Source organism: Bombus terrestris, chromosome 9, assembly GCF_910591885.1.
Source record: "Bombus terrestris chromosome 9, iyBomTerr1.2, whole genome shotgun sequence".
Taxonomy (NCBI): domain Eukaryota; kingdom Metazoa; phylum Arthropoda; class Insecta; order Hymenoptera; family Apidae; genus Bombus; species Bombus terrestris.
In genome coordinates, this window is record NC_063277.1 from 6,156,960 (window position 1) to 6,178,305 (window position 21,346).

Sequence of the window (21,346 nt, forward strand, 5' to 3'; positions counted from 1 at the left end):
GTTAACGCTTGAAGATGGGAGATGTAAGCATCCCATCGGCATGACTCGTGGGAAAATCCAGACATTTCTATTCTGTAAATGCCTGGTTTTCCCTATCAGATAATTACCAATTTTTCCCGTTATAAATACCGGTTTTCTCCGTAATCTTTAAACACTCTCAATAAACCTAATGACTTGTTTAAGTACCACAGATAAACTCAAAATACTTGCAGGATTCAAGGTTCCTGCAAGCTAATGAGACTCGGTTTATGGTGGGCCTTAGGTTTATTGAGGGTTTCTCTAACGACGCTTGGGCCTTTACGGTTAGACAATAGAAGACGTCGCGTAGACCTCTTCACGCAACGTAACAAACGTAATAGTTATAACAGTATACATTATAACGTATTACCATATAATGTTATACGTTATAACGTGATAGTATTATTACATCATAGTTTTACATCATAAGAATGCATATTATATTACATTATAATGTATACATTCCACTTGCCTATATATATGTCGGAGATGGAAAAACACCGGAACCTCTCCTTGGATTCTCGGGAATACCGTAATGTCGTAATTTAGATTAAACAAATGTCACCCCGATTGTTCGAGATTTATGATAGTGAGCTTGGGCTCGAGGCGACAACCAGTCGCCGAACGTAACCGCGGTCAAGGGATGAACGTTTTATCTAACAAAGGCACAGAGTAACTCTATACCTGTCCTTAAAAGAAATAGTCGTAGCGACACGCGGCAGTAAATATTTCAATGGTTTCTGTCCCGTGGCTCGCCACACGCAGATTCTATACTCCGGGTAAGATGATCTCCAGATGTCAACATACCTCCGCAGTATATGTTTAGCTAACGTGAGGACCCGCAATAAATCTTAAGATTTAGTCAAGCAAAGTCCTTCATATAGACAAGCAGTCTTTGTTGTAACTACGGGAAGATAGGAGAAACCTACCTTCCACGAACGATGCCCCCCGTCAACAACCTCCCCTCAAGGGCGGCCAACATCTCTGTCAAAACGCCGATATGGAGATCGACCAATTAGCAACAGCGCTAATTTCCCTCACATTTGGAACGAAAGCTTTCTTTGACGAATCCGAGGATCTCATGTCCTTAGACCCACCCATTATAGTTTTCCTCGACGGCATCGTCGAGACGGAGAGTTACTCTTCGGTACGATCTCGACGACGATTCAAGTAACTCTCGGATACGTAGTGATTGCCCCATGCATTAACATTGAGTACAACTTAGACACTAAAGAAGAGTAGAGTTCGTCATCCCGTTGACCGTGGATTCGTTATTGAGCCTAGGATCATCGTCATTAGCTTCTCGAGTATCAAATTATCGCGATTACTTGTCCAATTCCATCATGGTCATGTTTGCACTGGTAAATATCTCCTCTATTGCATAATGATCACGTCTAGTGTCAATAGGGATTCGTTTCACGCCCTTAACCCTAACTCTAATCGTAACGCCAACCCGACATATATATATGTCGGAGATGAAAGAACACCGAAGCCTTCCCTTTGGAACGTGGTGAAGATCCCTTAGTACTGTAATCTTAATTCTGCCATAGCCGTATTAAGAAACTGTTGTCATTCGATCCGACTGTATTTATTTGAGATTTATGATAGTGAGCTTGGGCTCGAGGCGACAACCAGTCGCCGAACGTAGCCGCGGTCAAGAGATGAACGTTTTGTCTAACAAGGGCATGAAGTAACTCTAGCTAGTAACTTAAGCTCTTCTTAAAAGAAATACTTGGGCCAGGGCACGAAGGTAAACATTTCAACGATTTCTGTCCTGTGGCTCGCCACACGCAGACTTTGTCCTTCTGGTAAGATGATTGCCAGATGTCAACGCATCTTCACAGTATATGTTTAGCTGACCGAGGACCCGTTACGAATATTAAGTTTCAGTTATACAAAGTCGTTCAAATAAACAAATAGCCTGTGTCCCAACTACGGGATGATAAGAGAAATCTATCTTCCAGGAACGACGCATCCCAGTAACAATTTTCCCCAAGTACGGTTAACATCCTTCTCTAACCACCAACATGGAAATTGACCAATTAACAGTAACGACAATTTCCCTCACCCTTCGAACGAAGACTTTTCTCTGCGAATCCGATGATCTCGTGCCCTTGGACACACCCATCATAGTTTTCCTCGACAGCGTTACCGTGATAGAGAGCTACTCTCCCGTACGATCCCAACGACGATTCAAGTTACTCTTAGATACGTATTAATTGCCCCATGCATTAACATTGAGTACAACTTAGACGCTGAAGAGTAGTGTTCGTCATCCCGTTTGTTACGACCGTTCGCGGAGAGACGCGGTCTCTAGGAAAACGCATCAGCCAGAGACGTAACTTCTCGCTACGATTCTGTTAATCGACGCCGCCAAATAGTCGTCCCCCTGTTTCGGTTGAGATAACAGAGGTGGTTCAACTGAATGTAACACTGTATTAACAGGTTAATGTAAAATAATATATTTAACAATAATGTGGTGAATGTAGTACAGAAAATTGACTCAATGCTTTACGAGATTATTCGATGTAATCGGTTTGAATTTGATCGTCAGACCTCTCGATGCGTAACGTTCGATTCATCAGAAGGAACTGCTCGTCTTTCGATGATTCCTTTGTCTCATTTTGAAGACGAACCCCACTATGCTCGGGTCACGCCACCGTTCGCCCCTATGATCACGTATGCCCGTTCTTGTGTGGAAAACGTAACGGACAAAATTCGACGTTTCAAGAGCTCGCTGCTTGGCGATAACTATGCGCTCGTCGATACATTGTATATGATCCGGCGGTCAAATAAGACGATCTGCCTGCGACACTGTAGGGCCGCGAGCGACGGTTAGAAAATACAGCCTGTGGTAAGCCTCGTGGCTTAACACCGTTTTTTTTTTTTTTTTTTTTTTTTTTTTTTAAGAATATTTACAATCAATTCTCGATGAGAATTTTCAATAACTTGGTTTATAATAGTTTTATATTGTTGGTCCTAGTAGAATCTAAAGATTTAATCTAGAGGGTATTTTCTTTTTAGTCTGCGGATCTGGTCCGTCGTGTCTAGTAGTTGGGTGACTAATGGGTTGTGGTGGTTGTTGACTCTTGTCTTATATCTGCTTCTGGACTTGTGTATTTCATCTTTGACTGTAGGTATCTTGAGGTCGCGGTGGATTGTTTCGTTTGTAACATACCAGGGTGCATTTATTAGGGATCTTAGCGTTTTCGATTGGAAGCGTTGGAGTATTTCAATGTTGGAATTACTTGCTGTTCCCCATAGTTGAATTCCGTAGGTCCAGACAGGTTTTATTACGGTCTTACAGAGCGTAATTTTGTTCTGCGTGCTTAGGTTGGAGCGACGGCCAATGAGCCAATAAAATTTTTTGAGTTTGTCCCTGAGTTGTTTAGATTTGTCTACGATATGTTGTTTCCAGGTTAATCTCCTGTCCAGAGTCATGCCCAGGTATCTGACTGTGTCCTTGTTAGGAACTGTTATATTGTTAATGGAGACCTGTGGGCAGGTTTGTTTTCGCAGCGTGAAGGTTACATGTGTGGATTTTTTTTCATTAATTTTGAAGCCTCATTTATGGAACAACTTTTCCATAGAGTCGAGACCTCGCTGGAGAGTGGATGAGGCCATTATCGGGTTGGCGTGGGACGCTAATAGCGCCGTGTCGTCGGCAAATGTTGCTATGGTTATTTCTGTCGATATTGGTAAATCGACAGTGTAGATGGAGAACAGAAGGGGTCCGAGAACACTGCCTTGGGATATGCCCGCTTCTATTGGGAAAGTTGTGGTAATGGCGTCTACGTATTTAACCATGAATTGCCTTTTGGTTAGGTAGGACTTTAGGATGGAGTAGTAAGTGTGTGGTAGGACTTTTTTCAGTTTGTAAAGAAGCCCTTCATGCCATACTTTGTCGAATGCCTGTTGAATATCAAGGAATACCGCTGAGCAGTGTTTTTTCTTTTCGAGGATTTGGCTGATATTGTGTGTTATTCGGTGGATTTGCTCTATTGTGGAATGCTGCTTCCGAAAACCGAATTGATGATCTGGCAGGGTTTTCAGATCCTCTAGGAGTGGAAGGAGTCGATTCGTTAGCAACTTTTCGAATAGTTTTGACAAAGTGGGTAGAAGACTAATTGGGCGATAGGAGCTAGTTTCGTGTATTGGTTTTCCAGGTTTAGGGATGAGCGTAATTTGTGACGTTTTCCAGGTTTTGGGATAGTATTCAAGGCGAAGAATTGCGTTGAAGATTGAAGAAATGAGAGCAATCCCTTTTACAGGTAGTTCCTTAATTGCCTTGTTACTTATTTGATCATGTCCCGGTGCTTTCCTGGGGTTCAGACGATGGATTAATTCAGTAACCTCTAAAGAATTGAAAGGTTTAATGGGGAGAGACATTTGAAAGGAAGAATGCAAGTATTCTGTTATTTCTGGAGCGGTACTGGAGGAATGAGGTTTAAAAACGTTGGATAGGTAGTTGGCGAACAGGTTGGCTTTTTCTATAGGGCTTCGTGCCCATCCGCCTTGCGGACAGCGAATTGAAGGGATTATTTGCGGGGGACGCGTGAGTTTCCTGGAAGCTTCCATAGTGAGTAGTTGGAGTCGGCAGAGGGGGACAAATTGACGAGGTACTTTTGGAAACAGTCATTTTTGTATTTTTTAATGATTTTGGTTAACTTCCTGGTTGCGTTGTTTAGTTTGCGTTTATCGTCCGGTGTTCTCTGGGTTTGCCATACTCTTCTTAGTCTTCGTTTTTCTGTGATTTTGTTTAATATGTAATGGAGATATTCGTGTTTACTGATAGAAGTCTTGGTAGGTGTTGAGGAGCGAATAGCGTTTATTATGCTCGTGTTTAAGTATTCTGTGGCTGTTTCGATATCTTCCTTTGTTTTTAGTGAGATTGAGGCAGAGGTCGAGTGATTAAAGACTTCTCTAAAGAGCTGCCAGTTGATGAGTTGGTTGTGAATGGGGCCATTAGGTGGGTTCTCGATTAATGCTGAAACGACTGTTGCTATTACGGGGGAGTGGTCGAAAGAGAGTTCAGTCGAGGAGTTGATTTGGACATATCTAGGCGAGATATTTTCGGTTATGAAGAAGTCGAGTAAATCGGGGATTTTGTTAGTGTCAGTGGGCCAGTATGTGGGTTCATATGTGGTGAGGTAGTTGAGATTGTTGGTGTTTATGCTTTTCAAGAGGTTTTTGCCTCTCGCTGTGACAAATCTGCTACCCCATTGGGTATGTTTGGCGTTATAGTCTCCTCCAGCTATGAATCTATTGCCTAGGGCGTCAAAGAGGCTGTCGAAGTTCTCTTTAGCATTCGAGTGTCTGGGAGAGCAGTATACTGCTGAGGTGGTGATTGTACCATGGCGGTCTTCTATTGCTACGCTTGTGGCTTGAAGGTAGTCTTTCTGGAATGATGGAAACTCGTAATGCTTAATGCTGGATTTGATGATGATTCCGGTGCTGCTGTGTGCCTTTCCACTGGAGTGTTGGGTGTCGTAGAAATTGTAGCCGTGAATTTTGAGGTAGCTTTGTCGGTGAAGTGGGTTTCAGATATAAGCATTACGTCGATTTGCTGTTGTTTTAAGAAGAGTTCTAGTTCAAATTTGTGCTGAGCTAGACCGTTGGCGTTCCACAGAGCTATACGCATTGGTTTTATTTTGCTTCTGTGAGTATTAATTTATCCATGAAAAGTGTAAGTAGTGACAGCAAGTTGTTAATTTGCTCTGTTAGCTTCTCGATTAGTTTTTCGAGACTGATGAAGTTGTCTGTGTTATGTGGGGTGGGAACACTATTTTCTAAGTGTCCAGTGTGGGTTTTCGAGTTGTTTATGTTTCCTTGTGCTGCCTGGGCATAGGACATTGATGGTGAGGTGAATTTTTGGGGTCTAGGTTCTTGTTTGGTTATCTCCTTGGGTCTCAGTTTTGGATACTTGTTGTGTAGTGTTTTATAGGCTGAGCATCCTTTGTAATTCGCAGGATGCTCTCCTTGACAGTGGATGCACTTCGCGGAGCTTTCTGGGGATTTAGTGCATTGGTCAGTGAGGTGACTACCTGCACATTTTACGCACCGGAAATTATGGTTGCAGTATTTCTGCGTGTGGCCGTACCTTTGACACCTTTTGCATTATACTATCTCTTTCTTTACAAGAGGTGGTTCGATCTTAACTATGGAGTTCATCAGCCGGTTGACGTAGATTTTTTTGTTATTTTCTTTTTGTTTTATATCTATGAAAAATAGCGATGGTGGATTTTTTGTGATTCTATGTCTTATGTTGCTGATGTTAGTTACCTCGTGGCCAAGCTTTAGAAGTTCGAACTTTAGTTCGTCTAGATCAACTGAGTGGTGGATATTGCGTAGCACCACACGAAAAGGTCTTTCTTGCTTGAGCTGGTATGTGTGGAAGTTTGCATTCAAGGTTTTTAGCAACTTAGTTAAATTTCTATAGGTGTTACGCCACGAGGCTTACCACAGGCTGTATTTTCTAACCGTCGCTCGCGGCCCTATAATGTCGCAGTCAGATCGTCTTATCTGACCGCCGAATCATATACAATGTATCGACGAGCGCATAGCTGTCGCCAAGCAGCGAGTTCTCGAAACGTCGAATTTTGTCCATTACGTTTTCCACACAAGAACAGACATACGTGATCATAGGCGCGAACGGTGGCGTGACCTAAGTATAGTGGGAATCGTCTTAAAAATGAGACAAAGAAATCATCTAAAGTCAGTTAGTTCCTTGTGACACGTCGAACGTTACACATTGAATCGAATCTAACACATAACGTCTGTCTCAAGCTGCGAAGTGCGATAGGTCTCGTTATAAGCAAACCGCTAAACAAACCTTGACTGTTATCTTTTTCGTTTTTAATTGTTGATCTTTGACTGAACTTGTTGTTTCGTTATTCTTATTAAACTTTTATCAACCAACCCAGTATAGTTGTTCATATACACTCAAACCTAACCACCTCTATTCTCGTAATAGAAATAGGGGATCAATCAGTTCGTGGCGTCGATTGTTTAATCGTAACGAGAATTTACGACTCTCGTTGACGCGTTATCTAGCGATCGCGTCTCTCCGCGAACGGTTGAAACAATAGGCGTCTGGGTTAGTCAACAGAATTTTTACGTGGTTATTATTAATTTTTAACTTGTAGTCCTCTTTGCTGATATCTTTCTCGATGGACTTTATTATTGTTTGAATGTTGATGACATCGTCAATGAATATTGGCGGGGGAGGGGGAATTCTTTGGGTATGTAGTTTATTTACCGTTTCGGTTGTGTTCATGGAGTCTTCTGTAGTCTCAAGTATTGAGAACCTGTTGTAGGTGGCCACTTGACTAACTGGTGGTTTAGTTTGACTCTTGTTCACGTTTGTCTTGATTGTTTCCAGCTTGCGTTTTTTCGTGTGCTGGTCGTTTGCAAAGAGATATATTGCCCCTTTGCCACGGGGGAGGAAGAACGGCGGTGTTATAACTTAGCTCCGAAGAGCCTGTTTGGGATGTTTGGGCCATCATCGAGCTAGTTAATTCAATATGAAAAACTAGTCGAGAGGCTGTGTGAACACTTAGCTAGGTTTGTTGGATTGGCTTTCGACAGATGGGCGTCACGTGTAGTTTTGTGAACTTCACAAGGCACTGGACGCACGTCTGCACGCTTCGGCACTCACCAGCAAACTGAGTCATCCCGTTGACCGCGGATTCGTTATTGAGCCTAGGATCATTGTCATTAGCTTCTCGAGTATCTAATTATCGCGATTACTTGTCAAATTCTATCATAATAATATTTGCACTAGTAAATATCTCGTCTATTGCATAATGATTACATCTAATGCCAATGAGAATTCGTTTCACGCCTTTAACCCTAACTCTAATCTTAACGTCAACCCGACATATATGATACTTTGAACCATACTCATAATTATTCGAATGACACGCATTTAACATAAAAACCATAACAAATCCGTGTTTCTTTATTTCTCCTTTTTACGTTAGTTGGTGATTGGAAATGAATTGAAATCGTAACACATAATTTGACGAAATTATTTGGTATAATCTATTTTATAACAGACCAATCGTCTTACTTTTCGCTTTGTTGTGTCTAGTTGCTTATTATTTCATGTTCTATTGACCGCTGGTAGAACATGTTTGAGGATACTGTTAAAGGATACTTGTTGGTGATCAAACTCCTCTTAACTTGAATAATTATCGATAGTGAACTTGTTGCGCGTAAACTGGACAGGACAATCGTTATTCAACAGGCTGTGGTTTGTTGTTAAATTTTAACAGGATTCTGCCTTTGAGTATCCAATTAATTGACAAGACAAGTAGATTTGCTATAATATGAATTCGTTTGACGTTGTAACGGGAGTGAAATTCACTACGAAGATAATATGAAGCGTATTTTAAATTATAAAAATAAATATAGTTCCTTATGAAATTGTGTGCAAGCCTCAAAAACTACGCTTAAATATTTAATTTGAAATACTGTTCCTTTTACTCTACTCTACATATCCATTTTCCTCGATTTATAATGTAGTATTTAACGTTCCTTATTTTTCAAGACACATCGACCTTGCATGGATATTTCTTGAAAACTCACAGCTATATGTGTAGAAGTTTATCCAATCCTTTTGTGGAATTATATCTCGTTATTTGAAAAGATGTTTCGACAGGAATATTTTTTCTAAGTATTCTTGAGATTTCAAAGTGACTATTAAACCGATTCATCTTCCAGCGTAGATGTTCGACAATATTATTCTTTAAAAAGTTTTTATTAAAATTTACAGTCATTAATCGTCGAAAGCGAATATTATCAGTTTCTTACAATCTGTTACAGAACATTCCACAAATTATTTGGAATCCTATAATCACAATAAAATTTGAGATAATTCGAATACCGATAGTTTTTATCTTCACTGAATGTCTACTTCACTGTATCTTCATTAAAACAACTTACAAACTTTAAAAGACTTACAGGCAAAATACAAATTCTACTGAAAAAGGAAAAAATATATCCTCATCGAATTAAGATGGCTTTCTTCTTTTTCGAAGCCGGTATAAAACTATTCGCGAACATTAATAAGCATTTGTATTGATCTGTGATAGTCTAATACGAATTCATAACTATTGAAAATATTACTAAACGCTCCTGATGAATCTCTTTTAGTGTTCTCAGGGTGAACTCTTTTACAAACATTTGTCGTCGATCGATAGACAGACGATGGTCTTCAGTTTCTACCAAACGCTATCAACAACAAATATCGTTTGAAGTACGGAAACTTCTCGGAAACACTCGTTAACGTTAGAAAGCATTTATACGTACGTCTGCATTTCCATCGACTATACAGAAGGCTCGCAAATTGTACGGACGCCGTGAACCACTTACATGGTCCGTGGAGCGCGGCTTTAAGTCTTAGGAACGCTTGAGACTGCACTACTATTGTTGTTCTGCACATCTGTTTTATGGCTGACGATGTCACTTGACCGCGGCTTTACCTAATTCTAGCTACAAGCGATGGTCGGTGCTAGTGTCCGGCAGAACTCAGTTCTCCAGACATGTCCCAGTCTTACTGCTGTTAGTGCTATTCAAATTTTAGGCACACGAATCGACTGTTACCACTTGCGGGTACCGTCTTTTGTTTCAAATGGAAAAACAGGAAAATCTTACGAGGCTCTTTGATTTTTCTTTGAATACAATTTTTCTTGGCTGAAAGGGACTGAAATATGTAAGAAGCTTCATTTCCTTGAGGTAATGGGGGGTGAGTATTTACATTGCTTTGAGTTAAGAAATTGCACTAATAACTAAGATATTAGTGTTAAGCTTAAATGTTTTATAAAGTAGGATGTTTCCATAACATGTTACTGTACGCTATTAGAGCATATAACGAGAAAGATCATCATCGAAGATAATTCTTAAAGTCATCAAAAATAAATCATAGGAAACGAAATAGAGGGTGAATATCTTTCTCTTATGCATAAAGCATAGTAGAAGATGATTATCCAAAGTTATGTTTTTCAATTATTTTGGTGGTGTAAAAGTAACAGCATGAAAATATTACACATGAAATTAAGATCAGGTAATCACAGAATGAAGTTAAGCATTTTATGCGGGCACTATAATACAATGAATGTTTTAGACGAATCAATAAATAAAGTATTAATGCATTAGCAACAAACATTATATGCTGACTTTCAATTTACGAAATAAAATATATAGTGGTGCGTCAATAAATACACTTTATACTGACTCGAATGAAATAATATAAAATGTTCACTTATTTTCGTTACATTAACATGTCATCTTTTGAACGATGCTTTATTAATAGATGAAAAAAGGACCGAGATGATTATGTTCATAAATTGTTATTGTCTCCTTTCTTAAATTGAAAATAGAATTATATTGCGAATACATAATTTGTACTTAACTGTATTTCATTGTGTGTAGCAAAATTAGTGTCTGTACTTTCTTCAATATTAAGTTAAAAATTAATACTTAAAATAAAAATCCAGTAAAATAAAACAATCCTTTTCGTTAAGAGGTGAACGTTTATGTATTATGTTTTTAAATAATGTAAAATGATGCAATATACAGTAGAAGGTAATACGTGGAAAGAAACTCGACTTTGCTGGTAATCGTGTAAGATTTTCAAGAGTTTGTCTTGAAGTAACGATAAAAATATTATTCGTTATTTCTAGCTAGAGAATCTCATTTTTATTAATTTCTACAACGCCCAGTTTGATTTAGAGTAAATTGAACATGGGTTGTGGATAGTTTTAGTGTAAAATATTACATTTTACGATATTTGCAATAATCCTGATTGAAACGATGCGGCGCATGAACTCTCGTTTTAAAAGAATGCAGTTTTGAACTCAGGATTCTATAAAGGCTACTGAAATAAACCAGAATACATGAAATTTAATAATTGCATTCCAGAAATAGTCAGATGAAGCATTGCGCTTCCGAAGTTTAAAGCAACAACAATTTTTTCCCCCGTTTTATAGCTAAAAATTGAAACAAACATGTATATTTACAAGAGTATTTTAGACACACTTTATCTACACCCTTTATCAATGCGAGACTCCAAACATCGCGAATCAAAATTTTTGTCAAGCATCAGCTTTTTTAAGAATTTTATACTATCGCGTATTTATAGGGACGAAAATCGCAGTTAAGAATCGCAGATTTGTTATTAACATATTCTTTTACATATCAACAAGAACAATAATCAGTTCTGAAGTTATATACCAAATATTTAAAAATGAAATTCCGTTTTTCCGAGAAAATCTCGGAAAAGGCTGAAGATATTTCCAATTATTCGTCTCGTCGTTCGAGGAAAATTGGCGAATAGGGGGAAGTTAAGAAAGTTACACACACGCGGCAATCCGGTATTGTCGGAAATCATTGTAATTTCGCCGGGTGACTTTAAAAGTTAAATTAGATTTCAACCCCAATGGGCAACGAATTTACTTACGCGGTAGCCACCGTTAGCGTGGAAAAGAAACTTGTCGGGTTATTACCGCCATAATCTACTATACTAAAAGTAACTCGAGTTCTCTTACGGGTCTCAAATAAAGGTTACGAATAGACACGTACATGCCGTAACGTTCGAAATGATTCTCGGAGGGTGCATTTACATACATTACTAAACGCTTTTTATCGCATTTTCTTTGAAAGTTCATTCGACTGACGAGCATCCCTTTTATGACACACTTTTCGGTGAACGAGCCCCCATTCAAAAGACCAACTGTGCACTCTGACACCGTATTTTCTGCATTTTTCATCTCTAAAAGCTCGCACGTATAATCTGAGAAATGTCTTTTCATAACCGAGTGAATAACGAATGGAAACACTACGACTAAATTCTTCTGATTAACTTTGACATCGTCTGTTCCTAATTTACTCTACTCCGTGTACTCTGTTTTCATCTGAGTTTCCAATGTTTGCATTTTTGGCAGTATCTTCCTATCTTTGCTCCAAAAGAATTTGCTCCAAAGTTATATTACGTGATCATTTGTGCGATTACAAAGTTGTCAGTTCTGGATATTCCATAAAATAGTAGAAAAATTCATAATTTTCATAATGTCCACTACATTATGATTTGTGCGGCATATTTTACATGAAATTCTAATAATGAATTCCATAATGTATTCTGATAATGGATTAAATGCAACTGACCTTTTGCAAAATCAGTCCTACCCACCTTGCGCAGTGACATTCTGTGATATTTCGCGTTTTATCAATATTTCTGATAACAAATATAAATATGGGTTTATCCACGAAAAACCATAAACCCGTAAAGGTACTAGAATATCCCAGGGAATATTACACAGCTTTGATTATTTTATTTTCATTTGTTTTAAACCGTTCTACCGGAACGAAGTACCTACGTATTGGTACATTTTCACTTGTTCATCTCTCCATTCTCCATTTGATCTAATGCTTTTTCAATGAATTATGAACTTACTGTCTCCTCCGTTTCGTGCCATTGTTATATCACTCTTGGAAAACCTCTCTATTATCCCAATTAAATACGTTCTTTATTTTTCATGGTATACTTTAACTGTCATTTTTAATCAATGGAATAAATGTAAGTGTTATCGCTTTTTGGTATTTTTAATAAACAATCGAATTAACCAAGATTATGAATATATTATTATTATTGAGCAATATATTATAACTTTAGTCTAAATATACAAAATTACAGTAAACTGATATGATAAGTTCAAGTGGTTTTATACTCGAAAGAGGGAAGTGTATTGATCAACTTCCAGCAAGTATAAGCATATTACGTCTTAATTATAAGATGGTTGATAATCGAATTGCCACTGTCGAGTGTAATACAAGAAACAACTTCATTTTCAAGAGTTTCCACTTAGAGAGAACCCCTTGTAAAGATCGAGGCAAATAACCAATGTATAAAGTTTCTAGAGTTGCCAGTAAAGGACCAGTAAAGGATGAGTCATTTATTACTCGAAGCGTTCTTCTTCATTGTTGGCCCAATTGCTGATATAATTTATAATACGACTCAATATCTAGCTATTTGAAACATTATTTTCTGAACATAGAATTCTGATTCATTGTCATTTGGTTGGCAATAGATTAGGAATTAATAATATACTTACATGTGTGATTGTACCTATAAATATTGAATTACATAGAATTATACTGTTATATACTCTGTAGTCTGTGGATGTTTCTGCAAAATCATATTTTCATGAATATATCGCTAGATAAAAATTTGTTTCATTCTTTAAATATAAGAAGCACTCCACTTTGGATATCTTATATATTTTTCCATATTTTTCCAATTAAATTTCCTATAAATGCATGAACATCCACAAACTAATTATAATAATTATCACATATAGAAACGATAAGAGATTGGGGAGCAAAAACAACGTCGTTCGTTTGAATCTTCCGTCATTTTATTTCTATTCACAGTCAATAAATTAACACTTGTTGGAAACCATACAAGAACTGAGAGACGATAAGAATTACGAATTCGTTACCTCTATAAAACCCGCAATTAATCAATAAATATAAAATCAGCTTATAAAAAGGTTTCAGCAACTCACGCTGACGCGATTGCCATTTCCTAATTCTGTTTCCTTTTTTCATTTACTTCCTTACTTTATGTACATTATACATATATCGCATCAAATTGTAAACTTTGCAAGAAAAAATGGACTAGACCGCTAAGTAGATGCTTAATAATTTTTATTTTCATTTTCACTAGCGATTTAGCGACTCTCTTAAACCACCGTGCTTTCGTCGAATTTCCTCACGGTGACCACACATTTTTCTTGATTAATCGATCGTTTAGATCAAGATGGATACCGTCCGTTCGTTTCACTTCACATTCGCACGAAATCCGAATCGCAAACACACTTAATGCTTTTACTAAGACACCTTTACCTTCACGTATCTATCTCTTCAAATTACTTATTTCGATTATAATTCACTGCATCTATTTTTATAACGAATCTGACTTTTTTTACATCAAATGTTGCATACTTTTTCTCGAACTAATAAAATTATTTGTGTTGCATCTAATCATACTCTCAAAACGTTACTAATTTTAACATTTTTTCCATGCACTCTCCCATTCTCTCTTCCTTCCTCACTCTCTCTCTCTCTCTCTCTCTCTTTCCATTTAGTCTCGCTCGTCGCCACTATTCATTCTGCTTTACTGTTTCGTTCTTACATTTTTTATTTTTTTATATATTTTTTTCTTTTTTTTTGATTCGTCCTCTACACGTAATATTATTCTCGATGGAACGGACAAACTGTACCATTACCGTAATTTGTGTACAAGAAGTAACGAGGATTGTGGCTTCATAATTCGTTCTGCAAAAATTCGTAAAATTGTTCTCTCTTTCTTCGTATAGCGTCCCCGTTGGAAATATCAACCTCACTTGATGTCATGTTCAAGATCAACATAAATCAACTTTCGTCTCGTCGCTTGGACACGATCGAACCTTGCAATACAAATCACTTAATGCGGTATATTGATAAAGTACGTATTTAAACAATCGCTATTATTATGGAAGCAGCGTGTGTCAACTTATTTATTCTCCGGGATATCCCCGAGTCAAATCACGGTTTAGAGTTTCACGTATTCCTAGAAAATTTCGTTTCTACGTAGAATTGATGCTCTATTCGTCAATGGTCGTACGAAAAAGCGTAACAGACTTGTTACAAAAAGGGATAAACCTTCTAACAACTACCTTGTAAATCGATAATAATGAAGAAGATAAACATGCATCTTAAAAGCCTATATAAAGATTTCCTAACATTTGCTCATCAGTCCGCTATTTTGGATAGTCATCGAATCGCTTTTGTGTGTTTCTTTTATCCTTTCGAAACGAATATATATTTTTATATATTCTATTTACAGTATAATAGAGTTCTTAGACCGTATTTTGATAATCGTTCCATTTTGATAATTTCTTGTTGTTTTCTTTTTATTCACGAGTTCCCATCGGTTTTCATTCCTGATCTCGTACTGCGTCGCTTTATACTTTTTTTAAATTCGTCTATCATTTTACACTATACAAAAGATATACATAAGAACCAACGGTATGATATATGTAACATATGTATATTTATGTATAGAGATTTGTATAGTCTAAAGTTTTGGCAAAGGATTGGATCAATATAAAACATCGTTAGGTTTCTATGCGTGCTGTATATGTACATACAAAAACTTTATAACTTTGAACGTCTTTTTTTCTCTCTTTTGCAGGTATAGTCAATATACACATGTACAGATTTACCATCTTGTCGAAGAACCAAGTTGCATCGATGATGGGGATTGTCGATCATGTACTAATAATGTAGTTCTTTCAAATAAAATATTAGCATCGAAAGAATAGAAAACATCGATGAAGTCAATTGTGTTACAAGATTGGACAAAATAATATTGTAAAAGGAATTTCGATAATGAATTGTTTAATAACTCGTTCTACAATTTCACGTGGATTGACTATCTTTTTCCAAAGATTCGAGTCAGTACCTCTAAATAAAATTGATTATTTGTTTGAGATAAAATTAAGAAGAAGCTATACAATTTAGAACAAAATATTATTATTATTATTATTATCATTAATATAAAATTTAGAAAATTTAATTTAATGGAGGAAGAAAAAATGTTATTTAAATTTTGTAAGTACCTAATACTCCACTATTTTACCCAACTTGATTACACTCGAATTTCAAATATTTTCTAGTTTAAAAAAAGCTGCAATATATATAACTGGCAATAAGAAAAAAGTTTCTAAATTATAACATTTAACGACAGATCATTATGATTATCACTTAGCTTTCATATTTGCATTCGATGTTCAATTTGCAAATTACGCATGTATTTCTTATGGCATTAAAGTAAGTCAGACTCAAACATAGAAAAAAATGAATGAACACCATACCCCATGGAAAAGTTTAAATTGTGTTGGCAGTCTTTAATCTAGAAGTTTCTGGCTAATAATCAGCCACTTCTTATAGAAAAAGATTAAATAGCTGTCTAAAGCCCAACGTCGAGTAGAATCGACGGATCAACGTGTTTTTTCTCGTTTAAACATCTCCATTAGTCTCTGTTCTCGTAGCTTAGTATTGTATACAAATTGCAAAGACGAATCTTTCTATTGCGTATTTTTACCTATTTACAAATTATTTAGACGTAAATGCAATCTTATCACAATATTATTATTAGTAATTATACGAGCGTCGAAAACGATAGACGAGATCATGAAATGACTGGCAGTGACATGGCAAGCATTTCATTTGTTTCCTGTCGAACATTACTGCCAAATTCTTTCCATTCACGTACAAGTACAACCGTCGAAACACTTTGCTCGCTTTTCTCGTCAAAGATGCTTAAGTTTTCTTTCTGTCTCATTTTGTCTTTTTATATCTTTTTCGTCGATAATGAGGGTTATGAAAATTCAGAACGAGAATAATCACGTAATATTCTAATCTAATATTGAAACAAAGCTGAAATTCTCGTTTAAGAAGGCGAGCAGTGCGGCAGCCTTTTGATTATAAAGTAACGAGGACAAAGAATCGATAAGGCAATAAAAGTTAGCGAAGCACCGTGCTATTTCTTTCAACTCGAAGCTCGAATGAAAACGAAAGAAACCCTGCACTGCATCATTCGCGGAATATATTGGACGTCGAACAGCATTGTATCGCTGATTTCAAGGCGCAAAACAATAAAAAGATTCATATACGAATCATACATCTTGCGTTTAAGCTCGTTGTTTAATTACAACCATTTTTATGCTTTACTGATATAAATCTTCGCTTGATAAATCAATTAAAATGTTAAATATTATTACGTAATCAATCTCATCATCAATTAGTCATATTCAATTATTCAGATCATAATCAATCAGTTATATTCAATAAGTTTCAACAATTCACCTTTCTGCAAAAATTCCTTCTTTAAGCTTCGATGAGATTAGTCGAGTTGTTTAAATTCAAGTTGTAACATCCAGTTACCTGACATATAAGTAGTAACTTGAAATCTTTTAATCAATGTGAATTTTTGTTTGACTTAAAATCCCTTTTCAAGTGAAATCATTTGCATCGGGTAGCTTCCTTACAAGCAGGTCGATTAATTGAAACCGGATTTTAGATAGATAATTATTATCTTTTACAATAACTTCGGTATATTACAAGATAGCTACAACTTATCAAACGAGCTAAAACAAGACGTACCGATATACCAATCTTTCTATTGTATTCTACTGATACATTGTACTTACTCCACATACTTTCAATAATTATCTCCATATATCTTCGAATACTCATCAGAACATTCGAACCTACAAAGAATTCTGATACCAAAATTGTTTTCTATGATATATTCGCTATCAGTCCACCAAACTCGCGTTGAATATCCTAACCCTATTAAGTGTATAGTACTTATGACGCAGCAGAAGAATTCTCTCCAGTCGTCATTGTACAGTCGCGTTGATGTATAAAATTCGTCCAAATTCCGCGTGAAACGGCGCGTAAGTGCACCAATAATTTGCAAATGGAAATTTACAGAAACACATAAGGGTGCAAAGTATGAAGGCAAAAGGGAATTTTTATAAGTCTCGTCCGAACTTCACTCGTATTTCTCTTTACTGGTAACTAGTCTCACCGCTTTGACTCTTATTAGTAGCTGGCTGGGAAGTCGGTGATGCCCTGGTGAAATTACTAAAATTCTTGGTAGGTGAGTCTGATGCAACATTGGCGAGAACTTTATCTCTTGGTGGCGGAGCCGAGCTGATGCTGGATGAGCTAACACCGGAATCGCTGGATTTCTCACTGAGGCAACCCCTCTGACCCAAACCGGTGATATTGCCGGTACCTTCGAGGCCAAGGTCACCGCTGCCAACCACATACTTCACCATGCCGCCGAGTTTCTGCCCGCTCTCGCAAGTATCCTCTATCACCACCGTTTCGCCGAAATTCCCTCTCTTCGCGATGAACCGGACGTTGCCACTACGGAGCAACGGTGATTTGTCGAACTGGCCCTCCTTCTGGCCAGTTACATTGCCAGTAATTGGTATGTTAGGATGAAAGTCGTCCTTGCTATCGGAAACAGTGCTCCCTTCTGTGCTGACACCGCTGACGTTCTTCGTAGATGCTGTAGCGTCGAGATTGTTCTCTCTGGGCAGCTTGGTAGTCGTAGTCGATTCCGGGCTTACGGTTCGTCGACTGGTAGAATTCTTGTGAGCGTCGTAACAACCGGAGTCCCGCGGGAACTGGCGGCGATTAAACGGTGAACAATGGCCGGATGTCTGGCCAGAGGTTAAGACCAGTCGACTCACCTCGTCGCCCTCCGAACTCGAAGCTAAATCGCCTTCGCTTCCGGCTATTAGGACAGAACAAAAACCAACTTACAGTTTCGGATTTTACCTTTGGTTTTGCGCGTTTAGAAGTGGTCGGGGTACGGATGTAGTCGTAAGTGATCGGAGTAAGTGACTTTGGATTAGGTCGGAGTAATGTCTGATTTTGGACGAAGTGTATGAATTAATGATGAGTTAGCGAGGAGAAGTAAATTATCTAGTGAGAGATGTGGCGATGGTGTATTTTGTTATCTATTATACAACAGCTACGAAAAGTATTTATTGTAGGATTTACATTTAAGTCGAAGTGTATATTAAGTTCTGTATCATTCAGTATGGCTAGAAAAATTTCGTACTACGAAAATGAAGTATATAAAGCCTGATGATAATGAAACGCTTCATTGGAAAATAATGGTGCGTGTCCTTGTATAAATAAATAAATAAATAAATATAAAATAGAAACACGATCTACAAAAATAAAGAATTTAAACGATCTGATATAATAACTCACATTGAAGGTCATTTAATAGTTGCACAGCTGTGAGTATCTTCGCGCGATGTTCTGGCTGATGTATGCGCAAGTAATCAAGATCCGCAGCCTCAATTTCCCTGAAGAGCTCCAAATCCTCGTATCCGTTAAATACAAATACAGGAATATGTTCCTGGAAAAACACGTTATTCAACATTTCAATATTTTTAGTTTGTCTTATTTAATCAATGTCTTTGTCTGAAACAGAACACTACTGTTACTTTAAGCTATTTACATTTAAAAATTAAGTTACTATAAGATTTATGATATGCATACTATACTACTATTACTATTATTACTATTATTATTACTATACCATATACATGTTTTGATATTTTACATATACTTTTTCCATTAAATGGTAGATAATGCTACCAGCCCATATATATTATATATATTTATATTTTAATCACATATATTCTTATTGCGATGCACTATACTGTTTTCATTAAAAAAATTATATCTTGATCATTTCGTAAACCAAACGTGACATCTTTGAGATGGACCGGACTTGAAATTCGAAGCCAATATAAATCTTCCTACATCCAATTCATCAACAAATTACTATATTCGCGAATGTAATACGTTTTAATCACGCATATTCTCCTTGCGATATACTACTATACTCTTTGCCAAACAAAACCACTATATCTGAATCATCTCGTTTATTTTTTTAAAAATCAATGTAACATCCTCTTAAAAATGTACCAGATTTAAATCTCGAAGCCAATACAAATCTCCTAACACCCGCCATATCACCATTTACGAGGAAAAAACCTACACATTTATCACTAAACACACCGACCAATAAAAAAGGAGGAACAAGGAAATGGGAGAAAACATGGAATCGATGATGTAAGATAAGGATGGAAAGAAACAGATGGATATAAAAAAGGGAAGTGTCGACGAAAAAAAGGAACACGCGACGTTTCAGTGGTGCTGTGTATTGTACGCGGTATAAAAGGTGCACGCAAGAAACGAGGGGAACGGGCGGGCGAAGGTTGGATATGGATGAAAAGAGAGAAGTCCAGGAAATAAAGAAACGTATAAAAGCAAGGTTCCCTGCTTTGCATTCGAAGCGATGCAAATGCGAATCAGTTTGTTCGAGCCGTGGCAAGATATTGCTCTCTACCTGAAGATTCATTCTCTGCAAGAGCTCTTGAACGGAACCAGGCTTCTGCCTATACCTCTGACCCCACTTCCCCCGGCCTTCGGGTTCGCCGCGCCTTGGAACCCTGTCGTTTAGTATCTCGACGTTTATGAACTTGAAGTGGCCTATCCTGTTGTGCAAAACACCCTTCCACAAGCCGCTCTTGTTCATTTGTACCACGTCGATGATGTCTCCCTTCTGCAACATAAACCATGTTACAATTTGCTTGGTGCTTTCCACGTGAGAAAACATTGAAAACTCTTGCGCCGTTTAATTCGAAGAAACCAACAGATTCGACGCTTTATATTTCTGTTCGCAATAGTTGGTATTATTGTGAAGTCATGTAGGATTGAGGAATATCGAGGAAAAGAGAAATAAGGGTTTGTTTTCACGAGGAGGTAAACGTCGAGTTCTGGCAGAGATTCTTTTCAAGGGTGTACGTATATCGTGCGATCTATAGTTGATCAATATGCATGTTTCAGCTGGGTTTGCTACTTTGGTAAAAAAATATGTTCCGTATCTACAGTGGTTGCAAAAAATATCCCCCCCCCCCCAGTGCATTTATTATTGCAGTTATTTGCTAATTAATTCGATCCGATTATAATAAATTTCATATCGGTTAGTAGTATCTTTGGATCATTACAAATATTTGATGTTATGAAAATGATATGTGGAACCTAAAAGAAACTTCATTAGAAAGTAAAAGTATGTATAAATACTTTATATAGTCACTGTATATAAGACGAAACCATCGGCGGACAAATATACCTGATTGCAACTAAGTATCTATGACTTTTTTCTTTATATGCATAATAATAGTTCACGTTTGGATAATTGGGTGCAATAAATAAAAGATCATTTAATTGGAGACGAATCAAAATTTCGTTGGAATAAATGGAATTCGACTGTAAGTTTATTCATATTGAAGTAGTTATATCATATGTTCTATACGAAAGTTTATTCGTAAAGAACGTATGTATTATCATAAAAAGAGTTTCAAGAATATTTTCGTCTCATAAAAAGTTGAGTTGTACATTATACGTTATCATCGATTCGGTGTTTTATGATATAAAGATATAAAAATAAAAATATATATCGTGGATTCTAAATCGTGGTACAAGTAGAGTGACGGAGATTCTACAATTCAAAATAAGAGAAAAATCGAGGATAGTAAAACAGTGTTGGAGGTTTTACTATCCAATGTGTGCATTTGACAGTTACAAATAATTATTGTGAGTTTTATACCTAATGCAATTTTTGGGTTTATTTATTATCAATACTTACCCATTAATACGTTCTTAGGGCGTGGGAATGAACATA

At 37.1% G+C, this 21,346-nt stretch overlaps 1 protein-coding gene across 2 annotated transcripts in view; it reads right to left on the bottom strand.

The window, feature by feature from the left end:
- Positions 1-13,411: 13,411 nt before the first annotated feature.
- LOC100650408 (SAM and SH3 domain-containing protein 1) overlaps positions 13,412-21,346 on the bottom strand; it is a 387,188-nt gene continuing 379,253 nt past the window's right edge. For both annotated transcript variants that reach the window (XM_012311947.3, XM_012311946.3), the window contains 3 exons: positions 20,009-20,224; positions 18,859-19,009; positions 13,412-18,373 (listed from right to left, as the gene is read on the bottom strand). In XM_012311947.3, the coding sequence (XP_012167337.1) occupies positions 17,637-18,373; positions 18,859-19,009; positions 20,009-20,224 (1,104 nt within the window). In that variant the 3' untranslated portion in view covers positions 13,412-17,636. The remainder of the gene's footprint in view (positions 18,374-18,858; positions 19,010-20,008; positions 20,225-21,346) is intronic.